This window comes from Crinia signifera, chromosome 5, assembly GCF_055691185.1.
Source record: "Crinia signifera chromosome 5, ASM5569118v1, whole genome shotgun sequence".
Taxonomy (NCBI): Eukaryota; Metazoa; Chordata; class Amphibia; order Anura; family Myobatrachidae; genus Crinia; species Crinia signifera.
Genome location: NC_139221.1, coordinates 204,952 through 230,826, shown reverse-complemented (window position 1 = coordinate 230,826; position 25,875 = coordinate 204,952). Strand labels below are relative to the sequence as shown.

Here is a 25,875-nt window from a genome sequence, read left to right as displayed (position 1 = left end):
GCCACAGCAGTACGTCTGATTCAGGGCCCCTGCTACCACACATGGAGGGGTGCAGGACTGGTGATGCCACAGCAGTACGTCTGATTCAGGAACCTTACTACCACACATGGAGGGGTGCAGGACTGGTGATGCCACAGCAGTACGTCTGATTCAGGAACCTTACTACCACACATGGAGGGGTGCAGGACTGGTGATGCCACAGCAGTACGTCTCATTCAGGGCCCTTACTACCACACATGGGGGGGGTACAGGACTGGTGATGCCACAGCAGAACGTCTGATTCAGGGCCCCTACTGCCACACATGGAGGGGTACAGGACTGATGATGTCACAGCAGTACGTCTCATTCAGGGCCCCTACTGCCACACATGGAGGGTACATGACTGGTGATGCCACAGCAGTACATCTGATTCAGGGCCCCTACTACCACACATGGAGTGGTACAGGACTGGTGATGCCACAGCAGTACATCTGATTCAGGGCCCCTACTACCACACATGTAAGGGTACAGGACTGGTGATGCCACAGCAGTACGTCTGATTCAGGGGCCCTCCTACCACACATGGAAGGGTACAGGACTGGTGATGCCACAGCAGTACGTCTCATTCAGGGTCCTTACTACCACACATCGAGTGGTGCAGGACTGGTGATGCCACAGCAGAACGTCTGATTCAGGGCCCCTACTACCACACATGGAGGGGTACAGGACTGGTGATGCCACAGCAGCACGTCTGATTCAGAGCCCCTACTACCACACATGGAGGGGTGCAGGACTGGTGATGCCACAGCAGTACGTCTCATTCAGGGCCCTTACTACCACACATGGGGGGGTACAGGACTGGTGATGCCACAGCAGAACGTCTGATTCAGGGCCCCTACTACCACACATGGAGGGGTACAGGACTAGTGATGTCACAGCAGTACATCTGAATTAGGGCCCCTACTATCCTCTCATGGAGGGGTACAGGACTAGTGATGTCACAGCATTACATCTGGATTAGGGCCCCTACTATCCTCTCATGGAGGGGAGCTTCTGGTGAGTTTTACAAGATTTCTGAGAGACTAATGGGGGAAAGAACTTACATTAACTTTTCAAAGCATCAAGTTTACAGTGAGCACAGTTCCTTTGGTGCCTCCTTTTTTGTTTTTGCAAAGTACTCCCTTTTGGGCAACAGTCTATTTCCGGAAGTGGTGGAAAGCAGAGAGTAATGTAGGCTTACTCTGCTATGTCTAAGATCAAAAACAGCAAGAGGGGGGATCAGGGCCCAACGTGGATACTGGGAGTAAGATATTTTCTGGGGATCACCTCCTTGGAATGGCCGTGGTGGTCTTGCACCTGAAAATGTCCAAAGGTGATGTGGTCCTCAAAGTTGCCCGTGGGGGACTTGACTTAACAGTGGGCCTACCTGGAGTAATCTCTGTCAGGGGTCCCGTGCTGTGATCCTCAGTGGAGGTGGTGGCAACAGATGGCTGGGTGGTCCTAAGAATAGCCCAGGGGGGACTTGACTTAAACAGGTGGCTGAAGAGTGGAAGCCCACCTGGAGAAAACTCGGTCAATAGTCCTGTGCTGGAGTTTGTTGATGGACACTGACTCAACAGGTGGCAGAGGTGGATAGCTCACCTGGAGATGGAACTCAAGGAGGGGTCCCAGTGGCAAGGGTGGTGATCTGGTTAGTGGATGTCCATATTGGCAATGGGGATGGGGGTGGCTTAGGTCCATTCCTGGAGGTGAGAGGGTCTCCACCTGGCGCGTTTCGCCAGATCAACTGGCTTTATGAAAGGTAGTTCAGTGAGTGCAGGAGTTCTATATTTATAGTGTGGCCAATATGGCTGCTGATTGCTACCAGCTGTGTGAACTCATGGTGTAAGAGTCACTGGTAGTGCAAAACAACATCAAATGTATAAAGCCCATGGTGTAACAAAACAACAGTTTAATACTAGGAGACAGACTAAGACTTTAATGAATACCTTACATAAAAACAACCAGACAGATTACCCTCTGTCAAACAGACAGATTTATTTTATTTATTTATTTATTAACAGTTTCTTATATAGCGCACACAGATTCCGCAGCGCTTATTGACATGTGACTTTGCTTTAGTCACATGACTCTTTGTTTATCAAGTGATTGAGTATACAGAGCTGAAAATACCTACTTAGCAAACAGGTGCACAGGATCGGAACTATGCGGTGGTGTAAGCCAATTTCAAGGCATCAAACTAAAGCTATAATAGCTCTCATCTAAGAGGGGATAACTCTATTCGAGACGGGAGTAGTAGTGATTCATCATACCTTAATTGTGGAGGGGACTATGTAAAAACCGGACCCGGACTAGACGCCGGACAGGACATCAAAATCTGCAGTCGGGTCTGGGGGATGTCCAAAATAGTGTCCGGTCTGGGGGATGTCCCGTCCGGGGGGTGTCTTGTCCGGGGGTGTCCCTGTGATAGCTATCATCAGGGACATGGGGAAGGGGAGATTACAGCCTCCCTGTGTGGTCCGGACAGTCCGGATTTTGCTACATGCCCGGACCATACAGGGAGACTTTATTCTCCCCCTCCTCCTCTACCTGGTGACAGGTCTCACAGGCAGTCCCCCCGGACAGGACACCCCCTGGACCGGAGGCTACAAGCTCCAAAATGCAGAGTTTGATGTCCGGTCCGGGGGTTTTGTCCTGGTCCGGTTTTTACCCATACCCAAAGCGGAGGACTTCCCGCTGGTCTAGGGAGGCGCATTTACGTCCATTCATTCATAAATAGGCGTCTCCTGTCCTATGATGGGTGAGTCACGTGACCGCAGTCGCTGCTGTAATTCTATTCGCTGGCCTCAGTCATGTGATCTCCAGCTGTGAGCTGGGAGAGTGAATATTAGGGGGGTCCCCCACTTGTCTAGTGATCCCGCCTACATGGTCACTCCATCAGCGGGATCACATGGGCGCTTTATGGAGATGTAGCACCTATTGTTTCTGACTATCTGCATTTCTCCGTGAATAATTTCAGGGGAGGAAATTGGTTATTCTTACAACACCTCAGACTGTGTACTCGCTCATTTTGGATATATCATACTGATTACTTGGAGACGGAGGGAGAAGTTATTGTCTGTGGATATTCAGACGGATCTTGCTCATAGATGTAAACAAGACAGGATAAATGTAACTTTCCACATACAGATCACATTAGTGCACTGGCTCTAGGCTGGGGAACGCCCCTTACGGAAACTGGAACATATTATTATACATATAAAATGTAGTCCATTTTATGCCTCCTTCCATGCTCTCGAAGTGGGTCATACAAGCCCTATGTTACAGATCTGATATATTTACCAAAAAATTAAATAAATGAATGAAATAAAAATAAATGAAAAAAATAATAAAGGGAAATCTCGACATACAGCATAGATTTGTCCTTATTTGAATGCACGTGGTTATAAAAGGACTCCTCGGGGATGTTGTGATACTATTGGGTCTATTGTGAGTTTAATGGGGGAGGGTTTCCCATTGATTTCATCAATTGGGTTCTTCTGCTCTTTTGCCAATTATCTGGGTGTGGAATGGGGAGTTGTGTCTCCCCCTCATTCGCTAACATCTTTATGTTCAAAGCGGAGAAGGAATGGTTTTTCGAACAACCATCCACTGCTCAGAAAATCCTACTCCTAACACATTACACAGACGACCTGTTTATGTTGTGGGTAGGTAGTGAAGAAGAGCTGAAGAACCTAATTGATGAAATCAATGGGAAACCCTCCCCCATTAAACTCACAATACAATGTTCAAACCGGTCTGTTAATTATTGGGATGTACAAATAATTCTGGAGCCACCTTGTATGTCAAACCAACAGACAAAAACACATTTCTTAAGGCTAACAGTTTTCATCCGATTGCCCTGAAGAAAGCATTGCCAAAATCTCAAATGTTGAGGGCAGACAGAATTGTGAGTGAGCCCAATAAACTTCCAGATATTCTGGACGGTTTTGTTTCCAAGTTTCCACAGAGGGGCTATAACAGAACGCTATTAAAACAGCAAAAGAAGGAAGTTATATAATTGGACAGAGAATCCTTACTGGCCTCTAACGTTAAGGAGAAGAGGAAGGAGGAAACAATACCCATGGTAACAAAACTTAACGTGAGCAGCGCCGTACTGCCCAGAGCAACCAGGGCACTATGGCCTATTATTAGGACCAATAGGAGCTTACATGGACTAAGCAGAAAGAGACCGATGCTCTGCTACACTAAAGGACGGAGCATCAAAGATATCATCGTCCATAGTGACATCACGGGATTCTCTGACACCATACCTAAAACTCATTTCCTCTCTAAGCCCCCAGGCTGCTATAAATGCCTTAAGTGTACGACTTGTGAGAACATGCCCAACAGGTGGAACATACACACACACACACAGGGGACAAAAAACCTCCCCGATCAGACACATACTGACTTGCAGGTCGACTCATATAGTTTACGTAATACAATGTCCTTGCAACAAAATATTTGTGGGGAAGATGGTCAGAACCATGAGGGAGAGGATGGCCATGCACAGGTCCGCAATAAAGGCAGCACTGGAAGGCAAGGACCATGAACAGCCAGTGGCCAAACACTTTGCATCGTCGAAGCACAAACTAAGGGACCTCAAGCACATGGCCATAGACCATGTCCCGGAATCGATCCGAGGAGTTGACAGAGGAGGAAATCTACTAAGGCTTGAAACAAGATGGATACATCGGTTTACTGCAACAAAACCGACCGGCCTGAATGACCGGATACCCCTGGGAACATTACTCTAAAATATGACAATAAGAACATTCAATTCTACAGTCCACAGTTGACAGCAGAAAGTGACATCACATCTTCTACAGACTCTTTAACACTTAGTGCCCTAGAGCAGAAGCAGACAACTGATATAACTGTGACTCTTAGTTTATTGTAGATATTATGTTCATCCAGTGATTTTCATTTCATGCCCAAATGATCCAATGCAATAACAGTAGGTGCCATCTCACTGCCCCTGAGATTCATTCCGGACGGTACGGAAAAATATAAGTGTGATAATGATCCAGTTGAAAATATACATTAGAAATTGTAGCACCAGCAGCAGTAAAATTAGATCTGGTCGAAGTTTGATCAGGGTTGGGCTGATTAGCAGCACCTGTGGCTTTCTGATATAGGTGTTTCCAGGGTAGGATGTCATTAGTCCTGAAGGTGGAATAGATGCCCAGGTGATATTCTGGGGGTGTGGGCTACAGTATTGACGACTCTGAAATACTGAGGAGTTTGGACTATGCTGTGACAAGTGTATGCTGCAATGCTGTAACCATCTTTGCCTGTGCTGTTTATCTGCTACAAAATAAAGACCATCTTATCCAGTGTATGTAATTCCTTGTCATATATAATATATAGCTGTTGTCACACTATTGATAATACATTTATCTCTCATAATACAGTATAACCCACCCTCTGCCACCACTCACACATTCTACATTCTGTTGCAGATTCGTCTTCCTTCTGGACATTCTCTGCGTTTGGAGTTTCCTGCAGACACCTCTTTGCAATGTGTCTATAACCATATTAGCAGTCTGCAGTCCTCTCTTTCAGCCTGCAGCTTGTTGCAGACCTTCCCCACTAGACATTTCACTGAGGAGGACTTGCCACGTACTCTTCAGGAACTGGGACTTACACCTAATGCCACACTGTGTGTTTGTGCTGTAGACAAACCCAAACAGACCCCAGAAGCTATTGTCTCTCAGGAATCCGTACCCCAGGAGCCTTTGGACATGATGTGTAATGCTGAGGATCTGATGATGCATGGGGACAATTTGTTGCCCATTTTAAGTTCTCCAGCACAGTCTGTAGCTTATAATGTCCAGATGATAGAGGAACCCACACCGCAACACAGCTGGGGTGGGTACAACTTGGACTAATGGGAGGGAAGAATGGCTGTGATTGGGGAATGGAGGTGAGAGGGAGGGAACATTTGATGATGGGGCAGTAAATGGCATGGAGGAGAGGGTGTGACTGGGAAGTAGATGGGGGTTGGGAGAGAAGAGGTGGTGACGGGGCAGTAATTGTGGCATGGGGGGGAGGGTGTGACTGGGAAGTAGATGCGGGTTGTGAGGGAAGAGGTGGTGACGAGGGAGTAATTGTGGCATGGGGGAGAGTTTGGCAGTGAAGAGGTGGTGATGGGGCAGTAATTGTGGCATGGGGGAGAGGATGTGACTGGGAAGAGTATCTGGGTTGGGAGGAAAGAGATGGTGATGGGGCAGTAATTGTGGCATGAAGAGGTGGTGATGGGGCAGTAATTGTGGCATGGGGAAAGGGTGTAACTGGGAAGTAGATGTGGGTTGGGAGAGAAGAGGTGGTGAAGGGGCAGTATTTGTGACATGGGGGAGAGGGTGTGACTGGGAAGTAGATGTGGGTGGGGAGCGAGTAGGAGGAGATGGGGCAGTAATTGTGGCATGGGGAGAGGTTGTGAATGGGAAGTAAATGTAGGTTTGGAGGGAAGAGGTGGTGATGGGGCAGTAATTGTGGCATGGGGGAGAGTTTGGCAGTGAAGAGGTGGTGATGGGGCAGTAATTGTGGCATGGGGGAGAGGATGTGACTGGGAAGTAGATGCGGGTTGGGAGGGAAGAGTTGGTGATGGGACAGTAATTGTGGCAAGGAGGAGAGGATGTGACTGGGAAGTAGATGGGGGTTGGTAGGGAAGAGTTGGTGATGGGACAGTAATTGTGGCATGGGGGGGAGGGTGTGACTGGGAAGTAGATGTGGGTTGGTAGGGAAGAGTTGGTGATGGGACAGTAATTGTGGCATGGGGGGGAGGGTGTGACTGGGAAGTAGATGTGGGTTGGTAGGGAAGAGTTGGTGATGGGACAGTAATTGTGGCATGGGGGGGAGGGTGGGACTGGGAAGTAGATGGGGGTTGGTAGGGAAGAGTTGGTGATGGGACAGTAATTGTGGCATGGGGGGAGGGTGTGACTGGGAAGTAGATGGGGGTTGGGAGGGAAGAGTTGGTGATGGGACAGTAATTGTGGCATGGGGGGGAGGGTGTGACTGGGAAGTAGATGGGGGTTGGGAGGGAAGAGTTGGTGATGGGACAGTAATTGTGGCATGGGGGGAGGGTGTGACTGGGAAGTAGATGGGGGTTGGTAGGGAAGAGTTGGTGATGGGACAGTAATTGTGGCATGGGGGGAGGGTGTGACTGGGAAGTAGATGGGGGTTGGGAGGGAAGAGTTGGTGATGGGACAGTAATTGTGGCATGGGGGGGAGGGTGTGACTGGGAAGTAGATGGGGGTTGGGAGAGAAGAGTTGGTGATGGGACAGTAATTGTGGCATGGGGGGGAGGGTGTGACTGGGAAGTAGATGGGGGTTGGGAGGGAAGAGTTGGTGATGGGACAGTAATTGTGGCATGGGGGGGAGGGTGTGACTGGGAAGTAGATGGGGGTTGGGAGGGAAGAGTTGGTGATGGGACAGTAATTGTGGCATGGGGGGGAGGGTGTGACTGGGAAGTAGATGTGGGTTGGGAGGGAAGAGTTGGTGATGGGACAGTAATTGTGGCATGGGGGGGGAGGGTGTGACTGGGAAGTAGATGTGGGTTGGGAGGGAAGAGTTGGTGATGGGACAGTAAAGGTGGCATGGGGGGGAGGGTGTGACTGGGAAGTAGATGGGGGTTGGGAGGGAAGAGTTGGTGATGGGACAGTAATTGTGGCATGGGGGGGAGGGTGTGACTGGGAAGTAGATGGGGGTTGGGAGGGAAGAGTTGGTGATGGGACAGTAATTGTGGCATGGGGGGGGAGGGTGTGACTGGGAAGTAGATGTGGGTTGGGAGGGAAGAGGTGGTGACGGGTCTGTAATTGGGGCATGGGGGAGAGGCCAATAGGAGGATAATTGGAATAGCTGTAAACAAATGTGTGTACATGTAGGTTGGCAAAATTGTAGCATGTAACAGTTCTATAACACTGGGTTGTACTGGGACATTTCAGTGACATGTACTATGTGACGTTATGGTGTGCATATATATATATGTGTGTATGTATATATGTAGTATTTCAGAAGAATTCTTTCATCCTTTGCAGGGCGCGGACAGAAACTGTCTGCTCAGGGACAAGGTGTAGAGATACCACAGAGAATTGCTTTAAGTGGTAAGTGGTGTGTGTCTGTCTAACTAGACTTTTATGTGATTGATAATTTATAGCATAGTGTTTCTCAGAAGCTTTTTAAATGGTGAAATTTCCATATTTTCATTTTTTTTTCACATCAGGAGGCTGTAAATTGACCAAATAATCCTTTTTGTTACATTTTGTTCTTCTGTCTCCTTCTTTTGTCTAGACAACCATAATGCTTTACCTGGTCAATTGGAGCGACAGTCTGGGTCCCACCAGTGGCCATCTAATGGAGTCAGACTTAGGTGAGTGTACAATGCCTGCTTCATGTATTATATTCCTGGTTTATATTATGTCAGCCAGTGCGGCAGGCCACAGATAGACCACCTGGTTTCTCTGCAGAACCACCAGACACAGAGGCATTGGGCAGTCTAGCTTGTACAACATGGAGGTATCATCTAGTGTATGTCTTCCTCCCTTTGCTATTGTGATGATATTGAGGGCCTGATTCAGAGTTGATCGCTGATCAGCAAATTCACAGATCGAATGTGTACAAATCGTATCCTGCATGTGCGAGCCCGAATAGTGACAGAAAATGCTTATGGATTGTAATCACAATGTGGCTGGATGAAGAGAGACATTCTTCAAACACATTGGCAGGAGAAATTGTTGTCAACAGAAGGGAACGCCACTATCACAGGACCGCTGAGGAAAGGTACCACCCAATTTTATTTCAAGTCATCAGTGCTATCATACTGGATTTTATTGCACTGTTTATGGGACTGGCGATCCTCAGAGGTAGCTGTGATTACCCCATTGCACACACTTTTATATTTTAGTATTGGTTTTACATTGTATTGTATACAGAATTAACTATTTTAAAAGAGACACGTGATGGTTTTAAAGAAACCTTTATGAAAACGTTGCTATAGTTGATCGTGTGAGCACTGGTATGCATGCAAATCAAAGATACCTTGATGTGTTTATATTGCATATTAACTTAGTAGTTTAGGTTGAAAAAAGACTGGCGTCCACCATGTTCAACCTTTTACAGGACCCTTAGAGGGTGTTGTCTGGATTTTAAAGCCATTTTTGAATTTGATTCCACTTTGGGCTAATAATGTCCAATAAATGCTTATCCAGCCTTAATTTGCCTGCCGACGCCACCTCTTCAGGAGAGTTCTGTACTTTTACTGCTTGACCATAAAAAAACCTTTCCTTTGGAGGGTTTGAAATCTTCTATCCTTCAGCCTAAGCAAATGCCCACATGTTCTAGTCTCCGACCTCACAGTAAATAGGGTGACTGACAGTTCGTTATATTGTCCCCTGATATATTTGTATTTGTCTTCCTGTAAATGCCTATTTACCATCGTAAACATTCCTAATTCGGCTAATCAGTCCTCATACAGTAGCTTCATTTCTCCAACCCATATTGATTGGTTGCCCTTCTCTGGACTTGGTTGGTTATATGATTGGTTGCCCTTCTCTGGACTTGGTTGGTTATAAGATTGGTTGCCCTTCTCTGGACTTGGTTGGTTGTAAGATTGGTTGCCCTTCTCTGGACTTGGTTGGTTGTAAGATTGGTTGCCCTTCTCTGGACTTGGTTGGTTATAAGATTGGTTGCCCTTCTCTGGACTTGGTTGGTTATATGATTGGTTGCCCTTCTCTGGACTTGGTTGGTTATATGATTGGTTGCCCTTCTCTGGACTTGGTTGGTTATATGATTGGTTGCCCTTCTCTGGACTTGGTTGGTTATAAGATTGGTTGCCCTTCTCTGGACTTGGTTGGTTATAAGATTGGTTGCCCTTCTCTGGACTTGGTTGGTTATATGATTGGTTGCCCTTCTCTGGACTTGGTTGGTTATAAGATTGGTTGCCCTTCTCTGGACTTGGTTGGTTATATGATTGGTTGCCCTTCTCTGGACTTGGTTGGTTATATGATTGGTTGCCCTTCTCTGGACTTGGTTGGTTATAAGATTGGTTGCCCTTCTCTGGACTTGGTTGGTTATATGATTGGTTGCCCTTCTCTGGACTTGGTTGGTTATAAGATTGGTTGCCCTTCTCTGGACTTGGTTGGTTATAAGATTGGTTGCCCTTCTCTGGACTTGGTTGGTTATAAGATTGGTTGCCCTTCTCTGGACTTGGTTGGTTATAAGATTGGTTGCCCTTCTCTGGACTTGGTTGGTTATATGATTGGTTGCCCTTCTCTGGACTTGGTTGGTTATAAGATTGGTTGCCCTTCTCTGGACTTGGTTGGTTATAAGATTGGTTGCCCTTCTCTGGACTTGGTTGGTTATAAGATTGGTTGCCCTTCTCTGGACTTGGTTGGTTATATGATTGGTTGCCCTTCTCTGGACTTGGTTGGTTATATGATTGGTTGCCCTTCTCTGGACTTGGTTGGTTATAAGATTGGTTGCCCTTCTCTGGACTTGGTTGGTTATAAGATTGGTTGCCCTTCTCTGGACTTGGTTGGTTATAAGATTGGTTGCCCTTCTCTGGTCTTGGTTGGTTATAAGATTGGTTGCCCTTCTCTGGACTTGGTTGGTTATAAGATTGGTTGCCCTTCTCTGGACTTGGTTGGTTATAAGATTGGTTGCCCTTCTCTGGACTTGGTTGGTTATAAGATTGGTTGCCCTTCTCTGGACTTGGTTGGTTATAAGATTGGTTGCCCTTCTCTGGACTTGGTTGGTTATAAGATTGGTTGCCCTTCTCTGGACTTGGTTGGTTATAAGATTGGTTGCCCTTCTCTGGACTTGGTTGGTTATAAGATTGGTTGCCTTTCTCTGGACTTGGTTGGTTATAAGATTGGTTGCCCTTCCTTTTTGCATTTCTATAATGTCCTTTTGGTAGTGATGAGCTGAAAATTGTAAGGTACAAACTATTGGCAACTATTTATGCATCCAACGAAACCTTGATATGCTTCGACTCGCTTTTCTAACATGTAAGTGAGAAATGTCATTAAGAAGGCAACAATATTTGTAGACAACCAGGACTTTCATTCAAAGAAGTTATATCCTTATCCTTAAAGAGTAATAAGAAATCACATCTCTGTTTCTTTACATACTGTACCACAATTAGTTGAGCGGAAATAAAAGAAGCACCATCAAGGAAAAGCTTAGAGAACACCCCCATTAACCAGCATAAGTATCTACGATATTGTCACGGACCCACCGGTCGCCTGCTCCGATACGTCAATCTGAGCAGCTCCGGCCGTGACTGGGGTTCACTCAGGACACTCGGGTCCTTTCCTTGAGGTACACTGCCACCAGCCAAAACCTGATTTTAGCGCCTGAAACTGCGCAAGGGGCGGCTTGGCTCGCCCCTGACCACACAATACAAGATAACAATGGTAACGTTTTCCAGCCTTTCTCTTATGAGGCTAATGAGTCTTAAGAACACAGAACCAGGACTGAGGATATGTATTATTTATTCCTAGAAATACTACAGAGCTTTAGACAAAAATAGTTACAAGATTTTACAATGATTTTAAAAGTACACACGAGTTTTAAATGCAATTTCAAAAATAAAAAGGGAAAAAAGACAGAACCTATCTTACACTTAAATACAGATCCTGACGTGGGGGGGTCCTCCACAAGAAATCTCTCGTCGCCTACAGCCTGTTTTGCTAGACCCCCAGGTAGTGACTCTGACTATAGGGAGAAGGGTCTTAGTTATACCTTGCAGACTCCCTCATCCCTCCCACCCTTGGGATTCCACTCTTTCCATGCTGAAGGAGTGTGGAAGGTCCCTGGCAATGTATTTTTTTACAGTCTGCTGTTTTCAAAGTGATTGATCCTCTTCCCTTGCATAGCAGACCCACTGATAAGAGATGTTAAGGAAGGGGACAAACTCTAACCTCTTTTTCTGGACCATGGTTTATGAGGGGCTCAGATCTTATCTTACATCCTGACTCCGGAGGAGTCCACAGATGTCACACTGAGGAAATACAGGCCTCAAACTTAAACCAGGGTCACCTACAGTTTACATACAAGACATGTCCTGATTCCAATACTTACAGGAGACATAACTATTACACCAATATCAGACATACATTCACCGGACAGATAATCATAACAGGAGGCATACGTTAATTTGATCGATCACCTGATCTGATCGTTACACCTCCCCCTTTTAAAATGGCGCACAGAGGTGGTGACCCACGTCACCGTCTCATCAGTGCGCTATAAACTACATCACCTGGACAGGTAGCAGTGGTCTCTGTGCTGAGACAGACTGCCACTGATTCTGCGGGATCTGTACTAACACTTCCCTATACTTGACGTCTGTCATGGCACCACCTGACGCCATAGCCGTGGCTAGGGTGGGCAATGGGCATAGTCCCTGTCCCTCTCGCAGGAGATGGCAAACTAAAAGCACACAGGTGTCCTCGAACCCATAGTCTGTGAGCACAGTGATATAGTGGGAGCTGTGTCCATCCCGGCTGATATTGACACAGCCCACCACAGCTGTGCGTCGGACTCCTGGGCACGGATTCTCCCCTGCAGCTGGCAGTTTGGCCTTACTCACTGAGATCAGTACCAGACCATTCCGCCACACCCCAAACGGCCATCCCCCTGGGACTCGCAGCTCGGCACGTTTAACTATACCACAGGTGTGGGGCATTCTCCCAGCACTATATACAGACTTAAACATGTCTTCCCAGCACCTCTCCTGAGCTGACTGACCCCCCCTCCCCTTCACTGGGGGGAAGGTCCACTCACTCAACACCTCACACCTCATCCTTTTGTGAGGAGATTCGCCCTCTGTGTCTGTGTGTGTGAATTGTGAAGGGGGGCATGTTTCTGCAAGGGGGAATACCAGCAGGTCATTGTCCCCTGTCTTGGGAACATCCCAGCTCAGCTTTTCTGAGGTTAATGGAGCTGAGTTTACCTGTGCTTCACGGGCCCTCCCACCCTTCTGGTTACACACAGCAGCTTCCCTACTAGCCACTGGCTCTATTCCTGAAACAACCCTCTCACTGCACCCAGGTGTATCTTTCCCACTTCCCAGGTATGGGGCAGCCTGTGCAGGGTTGATTCTCAGTTCTGCGTGGAAAGCCAAGCTTTCCATGGCAGTCCAGGACACCTTCCTGAGCCTGACCTTCCCTCCCAGACCCGCAGGTTCTGTGGCTGGGGTGGTGCCACTGAGGTTCTCAGGAGAGGCATCCGTTATCCAGTGATGCTGGAAAAATGCACTCTCTGGAGAGTTCTCAGTGTCTGGAGGGAACCCCTGCTGTGTTCCTGTATCTGTTCTTGTGTGGCTACAGTAAGGAGGGGGGTTTGGGGGGGAAAGCTGCAGTAAGGGACACTCTCTCCCTATCTGACAGGTCTACAGTGCACACAGGACCCACCAGGTCACTTATTATACCTGGTACCACATTTCCCACAGTAGCGCAAGACATCACATTATCAACAGTAACATCACTATCATAACCTGGGGAGACATCCTGCAATACCTGCAAATTAGCCTGTGCCTCTTCCACAACACATGGGGCCCATCCTGCTGGCTTACAATTGCACCATGGCAAAAACGCTATATCTGGGTCCCATTGTCTCTGAGCAGGAATGGGGTTATCTGAGCATGTTGTCACCAGTAACTTATTGGCAGGTACATGCGCTGCCTGCAACCAACTCAGATCGGTCCCATTTGTGCAGTTAGCGTCCCCGGGCACCATGTCGCAACCAGACATAACTGGAGGAACAGGGTTAACGTCTAGCACAGCAACCTTAATGACATCACCAGCAGCACTCCTACCACTGGTTAATGAGGGTGTCTCATTCCCAACTAGATTAGGGCATTCATTTAACCCCACAAACTGGCAAGGATTACCCACTATACCTGTCTCTAACTCACCCTCCACCTCTACCGAAGGTACGGCGCTATCACAGATCATCCCAGGGGCTTCACACAAAATAACAACATTGCAATGTTCAGCATGGTTACATACTACCTGAGATGCATCATATGGTTCAGAAGGGTTAGTGACAGATATGTGTGGAGTTAATAAAAGTCCCACATCAGTAGTCCCACACATACTTGTGTGCATACAGTCAGAAAGTCCCATTCCTATTTCCGACATAGTCTCTCCCCTGCATACTTTCACTATGCAGCCAGCCGCTTCCGGCAACAAATCTGGAGCAACGGGAGGGAACATGCTGCTCACATCTTCCAGCAGTTTAAACTGGGCCTTGTGATGTGAGGTCTCTGGAACAGGTTCCATGACTGCTGTAGTAGGCAGAGGCACCTTGCCCTGGTGGGGCACCCCTGGTGAGAGCAAGCTGCTGACATCCTCAGATTCTGCTTCTCCCAACCGTTTAAACTGGAACTCTGCTTCCAGAGCTGGTAGCAACAGCTGTTCTAGGCGACGCCACTCCACACCTATCCGGCGGCACTGATCCCCCCAAAATGGGGTATCCAGCTTTCTCCAAGCATCGACCTCCTGCTGCGCAAATTTGTAACATTGTCCCAGTTCTCTCAGCAGCACCCAAGGAGACGCGGATGGACCCCAGAAACGAAATGCTGCACGATACTGGCTGCATGCATTGCACTCATCATAACTGGCCTGGATGAGCTGCATGATCATCTCCCCACGAGTATGGTTGTGGCAGGAGATACCTTGCAGCTGGCATTCTTCCGTTAGTTCCTCTGTGCTCAGTAGGGTAAACACATCATCATCCTCCACTGGGTCAATATACCCACTGGGCTCTTCTGGTGCTGTAGGGGATTGGTACTCTGCAGTCTCCCTGACTGCCACACATCCTACAGTCTCCCTGGTGCTAGCAGAGATGTCAGCTCTCTGAGCATCGGTTGTAGTGTCCAGGGCCAGCTCATTACTCACAACCAAGCTGACACTCACTTGGCTTCCTCTATCTGCTTCCAAGACAGGGAACTGTGCATGACGCGGTCCGGTGAAATTCGCGTCAGCGGTCATTTGGGACCTCTGTCCCTTGTTAGGCTCCCCATGATTGATAACAGAGTCCACACCATGATCCAACACATTATTTACTTCCGCAGACAGTAAAAGTTCAGTACGAAGCCCATCTCCTGCTAACTCAGTAGCCACGGCAGATAAAGTCTCACGTAAAGGTTCGCCATCATGATGCCCTGTATCATCCTCCACTGGTTCACCAACAGCGATCAGCCCCCTGAGCCTCACCAGTTCCAACTGGTACTCACGCTCGGCATGACGCTCTGCAGCCTCTCGTACGGCTTTGCACTCCGCAGCCTCTCTGTCGACAATGCCTTGGCAGAACTGCACCAGCTGCAAAGCGAATACGGGGTTCACATCCTTCAATTGCCTGCTAGCAGCTAGAAGGTCGCTCTGCAGTGTAGACTTGCTGGGTCCAGCAGAAGTGTTTGACCCTGGCGCGGAATCGTTTGTACTGTCCAGTGCTGACTGAGCCCCTGGGGTAGGATTGTCCATGGACTGGTTTCCTCCAGCAGCTAGAGTCCGATCGGCATCCACTAGTGCCTGAATCATACGTTTTCTACTCTGGCCAGACCAAGGGATATTCCTCTGCACACACACGACCGCCAGGTCATCTCTCCTCATCTGCTGGTAATCAGCCATCCGGAGTCTCACACTTGTCAAATAAAATGATAGGAAAGAAAAACAAGAGAAGGGAGGGAACAGAAATTGCATCCACTGTGTGACTTTTAAAACTATAGTAAAGCTCTGAGTTCTGATTCTGGTGATGTGGGTATTTCTCACAAAATTCTACCCACACTCACTTAAGTTCTTAAAGAGAAAAATGAATTCTCCACCCCACCGCTTGCCACCAAATGTCACGGACCCACCGGTCGCCTGCTCCGATACGTCAATCTGAGCAGCTCCGGCCGTGACTGGGGTTCACTCAGGACACTCGGGTCCTTTCCTTGAGGTACACTGCCACCAGCCAAAACCTGATTTTAGCGCCTGAAACTGCGCAAGGGGCGGCTTGGCTCGCCCCTGACCACACAATACAAGATAACAATGGTAACGTTTTCCAGCCTTTCTCTTATGAGGCTAATGAGTCTTAAGAACACAGAACCAGGACTGAGGATATGTATTATTTATTCCTAGAAATACTACAGAGCTTTAGACAAAAATAGTTACAAGATTTTACAATGATTTTAAAAGTACACACGAGTTTTAAATGCAATTTCAAAAATAAAATAAAAGGAAAAAAAGACAGAACCGTATCCTACAATCCTGAAGTGGGGGGGTCCTCCACAAGAAATCTCTCGTCGCCTACAGCCTGTTTTGCTAGACCCCCAGGTAGTGACACTGACTATAGGGAGAAGGTCTTAGTTATACCTTGCAGACTCCCTCATCCCTCCCACCCTTGGGATTCCACTCTTTCCATGCTGAAGGAGTGTGGAAGGTCCCTGGCAATGTATTTTTTTACAGTCTGCTGTTTTCAAAGTGATTGATCCTCTTCCCTTGCATAGCAGACCCACTGATAAGAGATGTTAAGGAAGGGGACAAACTCTAACCTCTTCTTCTGGACCATGGTTTATGAGGGGCTCAGATCTTATCTTACATCCTGACTCCGGAGGAGTCCACAGATGTCACACTGAGGAAATACAGGCCTCAAACTTAAACCAGGGTCACCTACAGTTTACATACAAGACATGTCCTGATTCCAATACTTACAGGAGACATAACTATTACACCAATATCAGACATACATTCACCGGACAGATAATCATAACAGGAGGCATACGTTAATTTGATCGATCACCTGATCTGATCGTTACAGATATCATTTCACATTTTTCTCTCAGGCTTATCAGAAAATACAGTCATGCACATGGGAGGGTCTGTGATGTCAGTGCTGGCCTTCATTAGCCTGTATCAGTCGCCAGGGCCGCCGAGAGGGGAGGGGGTTGGGTACATTTTACCTGGGCTCGGGCCTATCAGGGGGCCCGGGTCAGAGGACACACACAAACACCCAGTCATGCACAGGGGAGGGTCTGTGATGTCAGTGCTGGCCTTCATTAGCCTGTATCAGTCGCCAGGGCCGCCGAGAGGGGAGGGGGGTGGGTACATTTTACCTGGGCTCGGGCCTATCAGGGGGCCCGGGTCCGAGGACACACACAAACACCCAGTCATGCACACGGTAGGGTCTGTGATGTCAGTGCTGGCCTTCATTAGCCTGTATCAGTCGCCATGGCCGCCGAGAGGGGAGGGGGTTGGGTACATTTTACCTGGGCTTGGGCCTATCAGGGGGCCCGGGTCCGAGGACACACACAAACACCCAGTCATGCACAGGGGAGGGTCTGTGATGTCAGTGCTGGCCTTCATTAGCCTGTATCAGTCGCCATGGCCGCCGAGAGGGGAGGGGGTTGGGTACATTTTACCTGGGCTCGGGCCTATCAGGGGGCCCGGGTCAGAGGACACACACAAACACCCAGTCATGCACACGGGAGGGTCTGTGATGTCAGTGCTGGCCTTCATTAGCCTGTATCAGTCGCAGAATTGGAGAAGGGTCAGACTTAGGGGGTTATTCTAGTTCACTCTTTCTGACAAAATCCTTCTTAGATAGACAAAACCATGTGCACTGCAGGGGGGCAGATGTAACGCGCAGAGAGAATTAGATTTGGGTGAGTTATTTTGTTTCTGTGCAGGGTAAATACTGACTGCTTTATTTTTACACTGCAATATAGATTTCACTTTGAAGTAAAACCCCACCCAAATCTAATTCTCTCTGCACATGTTACATCTGCCCCACCTGCAGTGCACATGGTTTTGTCCATCTAAGAAGGATTTTGTCAGAGAGAGTGAACTAGAATAACCCCCTTACTCTTATTTGCACAGACTGGAAAAACCTTTTGATGGTTTGGGTATGGATTTACGGGTGGATAGAGTATTAATTCGCAGTTTTCTCTTTCTGTCTGGGAAGCTGCTATCTACCCGCAGACAACTGCAGCTTTTCGTTCTGATCCAGACCCAAAGTGTGAGTCCACAACATTCATCATTCTGCCTCATTAAATTGCACTTCAAATAAGAAATATGAGGAACAAACCGCAACCTTAATTATACCCCTTTTACACTGCCGCAATAACCCGGATTTTTCCCTTGTGGACCCAGGTCCATGGCGGTGTAAAAGGGGTTAACCCGTGTCCCTTTACACAGGAATTCTACCCAGGTCCTGACCAGGGTAGAACACGGACAGGACCTGGGTGGAGGGCAGAGTAATCGGGTATACACTGATATTTCTGGTCCTTCCGCTCCTTGACCCCAGACCCTCACATTACATAGAGAATATTATCCATATATTTATTCTAAGAATGGCTGCTCAGAATAAGTGACTGACTGTGCTTCCCAACATACAGACACTAGACCCTAGGTACCCCCAGTCTGTCCTGCAGTCAGAGCACTGATCCTCTTAAGGCCCATATACCCTGGACGACTTGTATGTGTAAGCCCAGTGTGTACAGGGCGCCCGCATAATCGCTGCCGCTCACCTGCTGAACAGAGGGTACAGTGTGTGTGGGTGTGAGGTAACTTATGCCCACTACAGGGACACAGAAAGGTGACCTAGGGCAGGGCAGAAACTAGGGTTCCTGTCACCTTGGTTGGCTAAATATATTCCTACATTTATGGACAGCAGTTTAACAATAAAAGTAAACAATACATACATAAAATCACACACCTGTGCACATGAATACCGTATATAGTCACAAATACTGTATATACACATACTGTCACACACCTGTGCACATGAATACCGTATATAGTCACAAATACTGTATATACACATATAATCACACACCTGTGCACATGAATACTGTATATAGTCACACATACTGTATATACACATACTGTCACACACCTGTGCACATGAATACTGTATATAGTCACACATACTGTATATACACATACTGTCACACACCTGTGCACATGAATACTGTATATAGTCACACATATTGTATATACACATACTGTCACACACCTGTCACACATACTGTATATAGTCACACATACTGTATATACACATACTGTCACACACCTGTGCACATGAATACTGTAGTCACACATACTGTATATACACAAACTGTCACACACCTGTGCACATGAATACTGTATATAGTCACACATACTGTATATACACATACTGTCACACACCTGTGCACATGAATACTGTATATAGTCACAAATACTGTATATACACATATAATCACACACCTGTGCACATGAATACTGTATATAGTCACACATACTGTATATACACATACTGTCACACACCTGTGCACATGAATACTGTATATAGTCACACATACTGTATATACACATACTGTCACACACCTGTGCACATGAATACTGTATATAGTCACACATACTGTATATACACATACTGTCACACACCTGTGCACATGAATACTGTATATAGTCACACATACTGTATATACACAAACTGTCACACACCTGTGCACATGAATACTGTATATAGTCACACATACTGTATATACACATACTGTCACACACCTGTGCACATGAATACCGTATATAGTCACACATACTGTATATACACATACTTTCACACACCTGTGCACATGAATACCGTATATAGTCACACATACTGTATATACACATACTGTCACACACCTGTGCACATGAATACTGTATATAGTCACACATACTGTATATACACATACTGTCACACACCTGTGCACATGAATACTGTATATAGTCACACATACTGTATATACACATACTGTCACACACCTGTGCACATGAATACCGTATATAGTCACAAATACTGTATATACACATATAATCACACACCTGTGCACATGAATACTGTATATAGTCACACATACTGTATATACACATACTGTCACACACCTGTGCACATGAATACTGTATATAGTCACACATACTGTATATACACATACTGTCACACACCTGTGCACATGAATACTGTATATAGTCACACATACTGTATATACACATACTGTCACACACCTGTGCACATGAATACTGTATATAGTCACACATACTGTATATACACAAACTGTCACACACCTGTGCACATGAATACTGTATATAGTCACACATACTGTATATACACATACTGTCACACACCTGTGCACATGAATACCGTATATAGTCACACATACTGTATATACACATACTGTCACACACCTGTGCACATGAATACCGTATATAGTCACACATACTGTATATACACATACTGTCACACACCTGTGCACATGAATACTGTATATAGTCACACATACTGTATATACACATACTGTCACACACCTGTGCACATGAATACTGTATATAGTCACACATACTGTATATACACATACTGTCACACACCTGTGCACATGAATACTGTATATAGTCACACATACTGTATATACACATACTGTCACACACCTGTGCACATGAATACTGTATATAGTCACACATACTGTCACACACCTGTGCACATGAATACTGTATATACACATACTGCCACACACCTGTGCACATGAATACTGTATATAGTCACACATACTGTATATACACATACTGTTACACACCTGTGCACATGAATACTGTATATAGTCACACATACTGTATATACACATACTGTCACACACCTGTGCACATGAATACTGTATATAGTCACACATACTGTATATACACATACTGTCACACACCTGTGCACATGAATACTGTATATAGTCACACATACTGTATATACACATACTGTCACACACCTGTGCCCATGAATACTGTATATACACATACTGTCACACACCTGTGCACATGAATACTGTATATAGTCACACATACTGTATATACACATACTGTCACACACCTGTGCACATGAATACTGTATATACACATACTGTCACACACCTGTGCACATGAATACTGTATATAGTCACACATACTGTATATACACATACTGTCACACACCTGTGCACATGAATACTGTATATAGTCACACATACTGTATATACACATACTGTCACACACCTGTGCACATGAATACTGTATATACACACTGTCACACACCTGTGCACATGAATACTGTATATAGTCACACATACTGTATATACACATACTGTCACACACCTGTGCACATGAATACTGTATATACACATACTGTCACACACCTGTGCACATGAATACTGTATATAGTCACACATACTGTATATACACATACTGTCACACACCTGTGCACATGAATACTGTATATAGTCACACATACTGTATATACACATACTGTCACACACCTGTGCACATGAATACTGTATATAGTCACACATACTGTATATACACATACTGTCACACACCTGTGCACATGAATACTGTATATAGTCACACATACTGTATATACACATACTGTCACACACCTGTGCACATGAATACTGTATATACACATACTGCCACACACCTGTGCACATGAATACTGTATATAGTCACACATACTGTATATACACATACTGTCACACACCTGTGCACGTGAATACTGTATATAGTCACACATACTGTATATATACACATACTGTCACACACCTGTGCACATGAATACTGTATATAGTCACACATACTGTATATACACATACTGTCACACACCTGTGCACATGAATACTGTATATAGTCGCACATACTGTATATACACATACTGTCACACACCTGTGCACATGAATACTGTATATAGTCACACATACTGTATATACACATACTGTCACACACCTGTGCACATGAATACTGTATATAGTCACACATACTGTATATACACATACTGTCACACACCTGTGCACATGAATACTGTATATAGTCACACATACTGTATATACACATACTGTCACACACCTGTGCACATGAATACTGTATATAGTCACACATACTGTATATACACATACTGTCACACACCTGTGCACATGAATACTGTATATAGTCACACATACTGTATATACACATACTGTCACACACCTGTGCACATGAATACTGTATATAGTCACACATACTGTATATACACATACTGTCACACACCTGTGCACATGAATACTGTATATAGTGACACATAATGTATATACACATACTGTCACACACCTGTGCACATGAATACTGTGTATATAGTCACACATACTGTATATACACATACTGTTACACACCTGTGCACATGAATACTGTATATAGTCACACATACAGTACTGTATATACACATACTGTCACACACCTGTGCACATACAGTATATACACATACTGTCACACACCTGTGCACATGAATACTGTATATAGTCACACATACTGTATATACACATACTGTCACACACCTGTGCACATGAATACAGTATATAGTCACACATACTGTATATACACATACTGTCACACACCTGTGCACATGAATACTGTATATAGTCACACATACTGTATATACACATACTGTCACACACCTGTGCACATGAATACTGTATATACACATACTGCCACACACCTGTGCACATGAATACTGTATATACACATACTGTCACACACCTGTGCACATGAATACTGTATATAGTCACACATCCTGTATATACACATACTGTCACACACCTGTGCACATGAATACTGTATATACACATACTGTCACACACCTGTGCACATGAATACTGTATAAAGTCACACATACTGTATATACACATACTGTCACACACCTGTGCACATGAATACTGTATATAGTCACACATACTGTATATACACATACTGTCACACACCTGTGCACATGAATACTGTATATAGTCACACATACTGTATATACACATACTGTCACACACCTGTGCACATGAATACTGTATATAGTCACACATACTGTATATACACATACTGTCACACACCTGTGCACATGAATACTGTATATAGTCACACATACTGTATATACACATACTGTCACACACCTGTGCACATGAATACTGTATATAGTCACACATACTGTATATACACAAACTGTCACACACCTGTGCACATGAATACTGTATATAGTCACACATACTGTATATACACATACTGTCACACACCTGTGCACATGAATACTGTATAAAGTCACACATACTGTATATACACATACTGTCACACACCTGTGCACATGAATACTGTATATAGTCACACATACTGTATATACACATACTGTCACACACCTGTGCACATGAATACTGTATATAGTCACACATACTGTATATACACATACTGTCACACACCTGTGCACATGAATACTGTATATAGTCACACATACTGTATATACACATACTGTCACACACCTGTGCACATGAATACTGTATATAGTCACACATAATGTATATACACATACTGTCACACACCTGTGCACATGAATACTGTATATAGTCGCACATACTGTATATACACATACTGTCACACACCTGTGCACATGAATACTGTATATAGTCACACATAATGTATATACACATACTGTCACACACCTGTGCACATGAATACTGTATATAGTCGCACATACTGTATATACACATACTCACACACCTGTGCACATGAATACTGTATATAGTCACACATACTGTATATACACATACTGTCACACACCTGTGCACATGAATACTGTATATAGTCACACATACTGTATATACACATACTGTCACACACCTGTGCACATGAATACTGTATATAGTCACACATACTGTATATACACATACTGTCACACACCTGTGCACATGAATACTGTATATAGTCACACATACTGTATATACACATACTGTCACACACCTGTCACACATACTGTATATAGTCACACATACTGTATATACACATACTGTCACACACCTGTGCACATGAATACTGTAGTCACACATACTGTATATACACATACTGTCACACACCTGTGCACATGAATACTGTATAAAGTCACACATACTGTATATACACATACTGTCACACACCTGTGCACATGAATACTGTATATAGTCACACATACTGTATATACACATACTGTCACACACCTGTGCACATGAATACTGTATATAGTCACACATACTGTATATACACATACTGTCACACACCTGTGCACATGAATACTGTATATAGTCACACATACTGTATATACACATACTGTCACACACCTGTGCACATGAATACTGTATATAGTCACACATACTGTATATACACATACTGTCACACACCTGTGCACATGAATACTGTATATAGTCGCACATACTGTATATACACATACTGTCACACACCTGTGCACATGAATACTGTATATAGTCACACATACTGTATATACACATACTGTCACACACCTGTGCACATGAATACTGTATATAGTCACACATACTGTATATATACACATACTGTCACACACCTGTGTACATGAATACTGGATATAGTCACACATATTGTATATACACATACTGTCACACACCTGTCACACATACTGTATATAGTCACACATACTGTATATACACATACTGTCACACACCTGTGCACATGAATACTGTAGTCACACATACTGTATATACACATACTGTCACACACCTGTGCACATGAATACTGTATAAAGTCACACATACTGTATATACACATACTGTCACACACCTGTGCACATGAATACTGTATATAGTCACACATACTGTATATACACATACTGTCACACACCTGTGCACATGAATACTGTATATAGTCACACATACTGTATATACACATACTGTCACACACCTGTGCACATGAATACTGTATATAGTCACACATACTGTATATACACATACCGTCACACACCTGTGCACATGAATACTGTATATAGTCACACATACTGTATATACACATACTGTCACACACCTGTGCACATGAATACTGTATATAGTCACACATACTGTATATACACATACTGTCACACACCTGTGCACATGAATACTGTGTATATAGTCACACATACTGTATATACACATACTGTCACACACCTGTGCACATGAATACCGTATATAGTCACACATACTGTATATACACATACTGTCACACACCTGTGCACATGAATACTGTATATAGTCACACATACTGTATGTACACATACTGTTACACACCTGTGCACATGAATACTGTATATAGTCACACATACTGTATATACACATACTGTCACACACCTGTGCACATGAATACTGTGTATATAGTCACACATACTGTATATACACATACTGTCACACATCTGTGCACATGAATACTGTGTATATAGTCACACATACTGTATATACACATACTGTCACACACCTGTGCACATGAATACTGTATATAGTCACACATACTGTATATACACATACTGTCACACACCTGTGCACATGAATACTGTATATAGTCACACATACTGTATATACACATACTGTCACACACCTGTGCACATGAATACTGTATATAGTCACACATACTGTATATACACATACTGTCACACACCTGTGCACATGAATACTGTATATAGTGACACATAATGTATATACACATACTGTCACACACCTGTGCACATGAATACTGTGTATATAGTCACACATACTGTATATACACATACTGTTACACACCTGTGCACATGAATACTGTATATAGTCACACATACAGTACTGTATATACACATACTGTCACACACCTGTGCACATACAGTATATACACATACTGTCACACACCTGTGCACATGAATACTGTATATAGTCACACATACTGTATATACACATACTGTCACACACCTGTGCACATGAATACTGTATATAGTCACACATACTGTATATACACATACTGTCACACACCTGTGCACATGAATACTGTATATAGTCACACATACTGTATATACACATACTGTCACACACCTGTG

The 25,875-nt window shown here is 44.8% G+C and overlaps 1 protein-coding gene across 1 annotated transcript in view; it reads left to right on the top strand.

Moving 5' to 3' along the window:
• The window catches only part of LOC146079839 (uncharacterized), a 285,668-nt gene that overhangs the window by 129,145 nt on the left and 130,648 nt on the right, over positions 1 to 25,875 (top strand). Inside the window, exons 7-9 of the mRNA XM_083186476.1 lie at positions 5,484 to 5,892; positions 8,061 to 8,126; positions 8,314 to 8,392. Coding sequence (XP_083042602.1) covers positions 5,484 to 5,892; positions 8,061 to 8,126; positions 8,314 to 8,392 — 554 coding nt within the window. The remainder of the gene's footprint in view (positions 1 to 5,483; positions 5,893 to 8,060; positions 8,127 to 8,313; positions 8,393 to 25,875) is intronic.